This window comes from Centruroides sculpturatus, unplaced genomic scaffold (assembly GCF_000671375.1).
Source record: "Centruroides sculpturatus isolate CEXI.00-Female unplaced genomic scaffold, Cexi_2.0 scaffold1262, whole genome shotgun sequence".
NCBI classification, from domain to species: Eukaryota; Metazoa; Arthropoda; class Arachnida; order Scorpiones; family Buthidae; genus Centruroides; species Centruroides sculpturatus.
Genome location: NW_019385498.1, coordinates 155,439 through 162,943, shown reverse-complemented (window position 1 = coordinate 162,943; position 7,505 = coordinate 155,439). Strand labels below are relative to the sequence as shown.

Below are 7,505 nucleotides of genomic sequence, written 5' to 3'. Positions count from 1 at the left end.
TCCTTATTATACAAATTTATTATTATTATACAAATAATGAGCAGACTCCTAATGATGAACCAGGAAGCCTCAAAAATCCTCAAAACTTGTTACATGTTAATCACATTCATTTACTTTGTTTGTTGTCTAGTAAAGTAAGTTTTGGTTAAATTTCTTTTGTTTTTCCAAATTAGAATAATTATTCCACACTTAATATAGTTATAAATATTCAATTTATAGATTTTTATTATAAATAATGATGACCCTTTCCATTCTTTGCTTTAAATTTAAAATTCAAGAAAACTTAACCATAATTTAAAAAGCAATTAAACATTTTTAATTCAACTTTTATAATCTCATAAATTACAGATTACAAAAATAAATAATAAAAGTATGATTACCATAAGCAATAAATCTATAATTATTGCATTATCTGAATTCTATCTAAAACAAATGCATTAAAACAGTATTTGAATATATGAACTACAGCATATGAATTACATAAAATCAACTCATTAAATATAAGATTATTTCCCAAATATAATTTGGCTATCAATTAAATATCAAAACTTAAAGAACTTTAATAATCTTCAGATTTGATTGATTATATATATAATAATTATGTAGATATTTAAATATAAATTATTTTATAAATTCTATTTAAATTTTCAAAATATATATTCTAAAGATGTTGATTTATGTAATGTTAAATACAAATCAAAATCTTTAAAATGCATAATTTGATAATCCTAAAAGTTATTGAAACATGCTAATAAAGACTAACAAAATACTTCAATAACAACATTTTGTTTCTTGAATTATTACTATTACTTATAAGTTATGTTATCACATTTTCTCCTCTTTAAAGAATATTATAAATGTTTGAGTTGGCAATATTTTTTGCATTATTAACAGAATTCAAGGATATAATTATACTAAATATAAATAATTTGATAATATAAATTTAATCATACAAAACATATAAAAAATTACATTTACAATACTTAAATTATAATAAATTAATAATAGATTAATAAAGTAAATTAATATTACCTTCAGGACTAGGATCTTCCTCATAAATAGGTTTAACAAAACCACTGAAATATAACTCAATATTCTTCTCAATGAGACCACCATCAAATGCACACAGATGAGTATTTCTGTCATACACACTAGAAAGAAATTTAACATTAAGTTAATTAAAAAATGCATATTTATTTACAACTATAATCAAAAACTTATTCGCATAAGAAGACAAACATAAAATCATATGTTGCATGCCAAATCATTTTTATAAATAATTTAAATGTTACTTTTATTTTAGTTTTACAAATTAGTCAGTATATATCAGGATGTTCCATAAATATCAGCCATTTAATTAGAAAAATCTTTTATAAAAACTATATGAACTAACACAATTTTTTTAAATACAGTCTATTGTTATCTAGGATCTATAGCCATCTTTCAGCCAACTTTTGTATTCCTCATTTATACCACGCTATTTTTTGAAGCAAAAAAATCCTCACATTCCAATCTCAACTTACTTCAAATTTTGAAAGTGTCATCCACATAAAAACTGTGCCATTGACATGAAAAGGTAGTAATCTAATGGTATAAGATCAAGACTATAGGCAAGCAGGGGTCACCCTGGAAAATTTAAAAATATCACCACCATTTTGCCAGTTTTTTATTTTTTCCACCACTCCAAATTATTTATTGTCACCAGTTTTTACTTACTAATTAATGCAGGTGCTCGTAACCTTATCAGTTTGGTGCCTGGAAAGTAAATGTAGAGGTGCAATGTAACATGTTCACTAAGTTTCATTCATTAGAGAACCAAATAGCTAGCCCTCTTCTCGTTAACAAAAGGAATCATTTTTGAATAAATTTTTAGTGAATAATTCCAAATAATGCATTTGATCACAATATTTAAACAATATTTCACAGGTTCTGCCATGTCAAAATTTTTGTTTTAGTCTACTGAAAAAAGTCATTCCAAAAAATTCTCCAAATTTTCTATCAGTCAATAAAAAACATCAGGCAGCATTGCACAAAACTGCCTCAACGTCAGTTCCTATTTTTTTGGCCCAAACTTGTCATGTGACATCATGAAATTGCTAAATGTGTGGTGCACGGGACTCCCATCGATGGAAGCTGAACATTTTGCTGTTTTTCCTGAAGTAAGATTTGTGATTGAATTTCATGCTGAATGTCAAAACAAGAGTACTAGGATTTTTATCACCACTTTTATAAAAATATTGCAAAGTGGTGATTTTGGCACTATACAGTGTGACCCCAAGGCAAGGTATGGCAAAGTTCAATAGCATCCTGTTTTTGGATCTCTTTGTTTGTCTTAATGAAATGTATATAGTAATGTGTTAGCCTGTTGTGGAAAAATGTGCAAAAAAGCAAAATATTGCTTGGCCAAAGCAGCATACATACATTCAAGATGAAAGAAATACAGTTCAGCACTTACATTGCAACTATCTAAGACAAACTCATAGTGTACTAAACTTTCAAAAGTTTTCCAAACCCATATCATCATTTTGTATTCAAACTGCCACATTTTATGCAGCTAGCATGGAGCTAAACCATTACTTTTTTACATCTGGATTGTGTAAGAAAATCTATTTTACAACAAATAAAAATCTGGCAGTTAATTATATACTAAAAGTCTGAGTTTTCTGTATTTATAATATGATATTTTATCCAATTTCTGTGGTGTATGAATCAATAACAATAATCTTAACCAAATTCTTTTCTTGAAATCTGATTAACCTGTCCTTACAATTTTCAGGGTCATGACCACTGATCTCAAGCGTTTGACCCAAGGTATCTTGTTACAGTATTGGTATGTTTTTGGAACTAGATGTTGCTAGTCATTATAATCTTTATATTAAAAATAACTTCCAAAATATAATGTTTTTTGTTTTTATATTTATTAATATATCTATTTTGTTTGCGAAAAATAAAAAATAATTTCAGATGATACAACAGCCATGATTACTTTTTTAAAAACATAAAATTTTCATTAGGCTTAACATCAACAAAAATTCAACATGGCGGCCACATGCAATGGAGAAAAATTTCAACATGGGATAGGTTAATATAATTTGCAATTTGTACACCTGAATCTTTTCCAAATAACATAAATCTTTATCTACATTAACAATACATAAGAATTTAGTGTCAACATAAACAAACTTGCCGTTTCCATCTGCCATTTTAAATTTATGTAGTAAAATCTATACTTTGCTGAAAGTGCCAATAGTGACTATAAGATAAGCAAATTGGAAACAAAACAAAATAAGGAAAAAAAAAAACAAATTATTAGATGATTCTATACAAATTACCATCACAACTGTAATTTTATATTAATGTTTGTAAGTACTGTAACCACAATACTTACAAATCATTGTAAACTTGCCTACCATTGTAAATTCTTTCTGAGTATTTTCTAATTTTTTATTTTAGTTTTAAAATATTTTCCATTTTATAATTAGGTGAAAATCAAAATTTAATGGCTGTTTCAAATTTACATGTAAGGTCTTTTTAATTTGAAATGTCATTTTAATATACAAAGCCCATTCCTAAAAACAATATTTTATATATGTTAAAAATAATAGTTTATTAAAAAGTGCTTGTTTTGATTAATTCTAAAAATATTAAACTATTGTCAAACCTTGAGTTTGACTATAGTATTAATACTGTAAGGTCTCTTTTTATGCGGATTTTTTTATGCGATTTTGAAGTCGTGCGGTTTGTATTTCATCCAAATTTTTTTTGGACAAACATACATACATATAGGCTTGTTTAGGAAGCCCGCGTATAGACNAATAATTTTTTAATACTATTAGTTTGTGATACATAATATATTATTTTTTCTGCCATAATAACTAACTTTTTTCTGTACCCCTAAACAACCTATCGCGTACCCCTAGGGGTACGCGTACCACAGGTTGGGAATCGCTGCTGTAGAATAATGAAAGTGCTCTTTTTTTATGTTTATTTTATTCTAATTTGATTAAAAATGCAAAAATAAACATATTAAATTTCACAAACTGACTGTAAATTATCTCCACTTGCACTGATTAACATTCCCTTTGTGTGAAATTTGAAAGAAAGGTCTTATTTTTAAGGTCAGGGTAGATTGTCAGAGCAGCTCACACTGACTGATTAACTACTATTACTACTACTACTACTGTCAATACACCATTAATTATTTTATTGTCTTATAAAGGAAAACTCTCTTCCTGGTTTTAAGTCAGTCAAATTACAATATTATTATTTTATTGTATTCTGAAGAATGTTTTCTTTAACATTTAATTGGCATGCCAGTAACCCATGGTTTCTGGCATGTTGGTCTCCCTCAGTTATATGCAGCATGCAAAAATGTGATATCACAAAAACAAAAATTCAGATGATCAAGGTAGTATATTTTTTTAGCAAGATGAAATGCTGATCCATTTTATAAAGATGTAAAATAAAGCTTGAAAACAAAATATTGGAGGTGGAGTTTTCTGTGAAATAAACACGTACAAAAAATAAAATTCCATTTTTCATGAATCACAACAGAAAGAGAGAGCCCAATTTCCTGATTATTGAAGTCTCAAAACCTCTTTCCAAAAAGACAGTTCAAGGAATACATAAAAAAACAGGTTTACTTCCTCTCACTCACACAATTCCTAGTTCAGTCATTAATGTTATTGTTGTTAATGTTGACAAGAATATAATAAATATTCAGTATCTAGAATGAGATTCCCAAATACCAATGGAACATTTATTACATAATGTAAGAAAGCAACATTCAAAACTTGAAAGATCAGAAGTCTATCAGAAAAATATGAAATTTGCTTCATGAATCTCTTATTGTTATCCATTAATAAACATATGAAATTAACAAATTATTGCTTGTACATCATATATCATTAATTCTTTGATGAAACTATTATTTCCTTTGGGAGTAGCTATGCAGATAATCCAAAAACAATCAAAGAATTAAAAATGACATAACATCTTACATGCATACAATTTCAAATGAAATAATGTGAACATTGGTATTCAACAATAACTATGCAAAAAAACAATAATAGTAAAGATTTTTAACACTCTTTAAATTCACAACCTTATTACAGATATTGCCAAGAAACTTTTCAATAGTATTGTATAAAAAATAAATAAAAATAGTTGGTGAAATGTTGTTTTTGAAACCGTGTTTGATAAATATATTGGACTTCGAACTCAAATGTGTTTATTTAAAATGTGAAATAAAACCAAGTGTTTATTTAAAACTCACATTAGAGTTCGAAGTCCAGTTAATGAAATATAAATAAATAGTTAATCATTTATTAATCAAGACATTCATTTATATAGGATTAAAATCAAAACTCACTGGACATAGTTAATTTAGAAGATACAAGTAACAACATTAATTTTAATATTAATCCAAAATAAATTTTGAATTATTCTCAGTTAAGTAGACAATTAATACTTAGATAGCAATTTTAATTTGTTAAATATATAAAAAATTAAAACTATATTACTCTAGCCATTTCATCTTCAATTTCATCAGATTCTGCATCTTCAGCTTCAGCATCTTGAACTGCCATATTAGGACACCTATGAAATTTGATTAAATTTTATATGAATACATTATTTTCAAGATTATTGCAAATTAAATGACAAAATAATTTACCATAAATCAATACAAATTGATATATCTACAGCTTTCCCTTGATTAATGTGATTAATTAATTCCTTGAAACTAATACAATTTTGATATACATGGTAATCAAATACAGAGATACCTTGGTACTCGACTCAACAATCACCACCCACTAGAACAAATTTTCGGTTAATAACAAATATTTTTATTTTAATAAAAGAAAATAGCAGATTCACTAACACTTTATTTGCCAAGAAAAACATATCTATGGTAGGTAAAGACAGCTATTGAAGCCTCATAAATTAAAATTTCTGCCTTACATAAAAAGGGACTTCCGCAATTAATTTTCCGTGTTAATCAAATCCCATATTAATCAAGGGATACCTATTTGATTTATATATCTTCTAAGTTTTTTAGGTTTTGGTAGAAGCCATTTGTTTAAAATCATTTGTTTTATTTTATATATTTAAAAACTTACTGTTTGATTTCTTTCTCATATAATTACAACATTTTTTATTTCAGATTTTGCTTATTCTTGACTCTATCGCATTCAAAAACATTTTTGCTCATTTAAATATATCCACAAAAACTGGTGTTATTTCAAAAAATAAACAAATAATGATCAGTAGTTTTTCGAATAATTCAATAATTTTTATAAATAGTTTCTGCAAATATACATTAATTCATTATTATCCTGGCTATTTTTTTTTTTATTAATTAAAACACCTTTGGCAGATATTCTACATATTCTATGAAAGGCCAATCTTCCAGCTCCATCTACACCATGCATATTTGCATTTGCTAAGATCCCCAAGGAAGGTACCCAACTTTAAACTTGGTCATAAGTCTGTTTCACCTTCATTTTATGTTGAGAGAATTCTTAATTTTTTATTGAAATATTAATTTATTTGAAAATATTATAACTGATTTAAAGTGATTAATTTGACTGAATTAATAGCAAACTGACAGTATAAAATTTCCATTATTTAAGATATAGTAAAGCCTCTGTTAAATAAACTGTTGAAAGTGAAAGTGTTATAAGTCAGTTTCTCCAAAACACTATGTTGCTGCTGAGTTTCAGTTCCTGACATTATTATTTACATATTTGTTGTAAAGAAATAGGAATATTTACATTACTTACCCACAGGAAAAACCACTTAAAAGTAAATCCATAGTAATTTATAAATTGGTACTTAACTTTAGGTCTAAATTTCTCAATACTGTAAGGTCTCTTTTTATGCGGATTTTTTTATGCGATTTTGAAGTTGTGCGGTTTGTATTTCATCCAAATTTTTTTTTGGACAAACATACATATAGGCTTGTTTAGGAAGCCCGCGTATAGACAGTCTCCAAAAATCGTGGAACGCTCAAAGTTCACTCCATTTGTTCCACTGACATATAACCTTTATGGATGTAAAGGACAGCTACATCTACCTTAATCGCTTTAGTTCCTAGCAAGTTTTGATATAAATGTAATTAAACATAAAAAATACTTAAAACTGAAAAAACGAAAGAAATGCGTTAATTTTGAAGAAAAAGCTTCAAAGTTTAACTTCCTTTGTCTTGCCCTTCTGTGAAATTTAACACCGATGAATCAGTTTATACATCTGAATGACCTTGAACACAGCTGGAGTTGGATTTCCCGGGGCATTCTCATAAACGTCGCGGGAGGACAAGGGTTTAAAGTAGGGTGAAGCTGGCCGTATATTTTTTAATATTTTTAAAAAATTTGGAGACTTAAAAAACATTCCAAAAATTCAAAAAAAAATGTAAAACTATATTACTTTTCAATAAAATTAACTGAATTAAGTTTGAATACAAGTTTATTTTAAGCTTTTATATGAATTTCTTTCAGACATTC

The 7,505-nt window shown here is 26.9% G+C and overlaps 1 protein-coding gene across 1 annotated transcript in view; it reads right to left on the bottom strand.

The window, feature by feature from the left end:
* The window catches only part of LOC111639549 (DNA (cytosine-5)-methyltransferase 1-like), an 83,646-nt gene that overhangs the window by 37,559 nt on the left and 38,582 nt on the right, over positions 1-7,505 (bottom strand). The window contains exon 14 of the mRNA XM_023385436.1: positions 5,523-5,598. Within this exon, the coding sequence (XP_023241204.1) occupies positions 5,523-5,598 (76 nt within the window). The remainder of the gene's footprint in view (positions 1-5,522; positions 5,599-7,505) is intronic.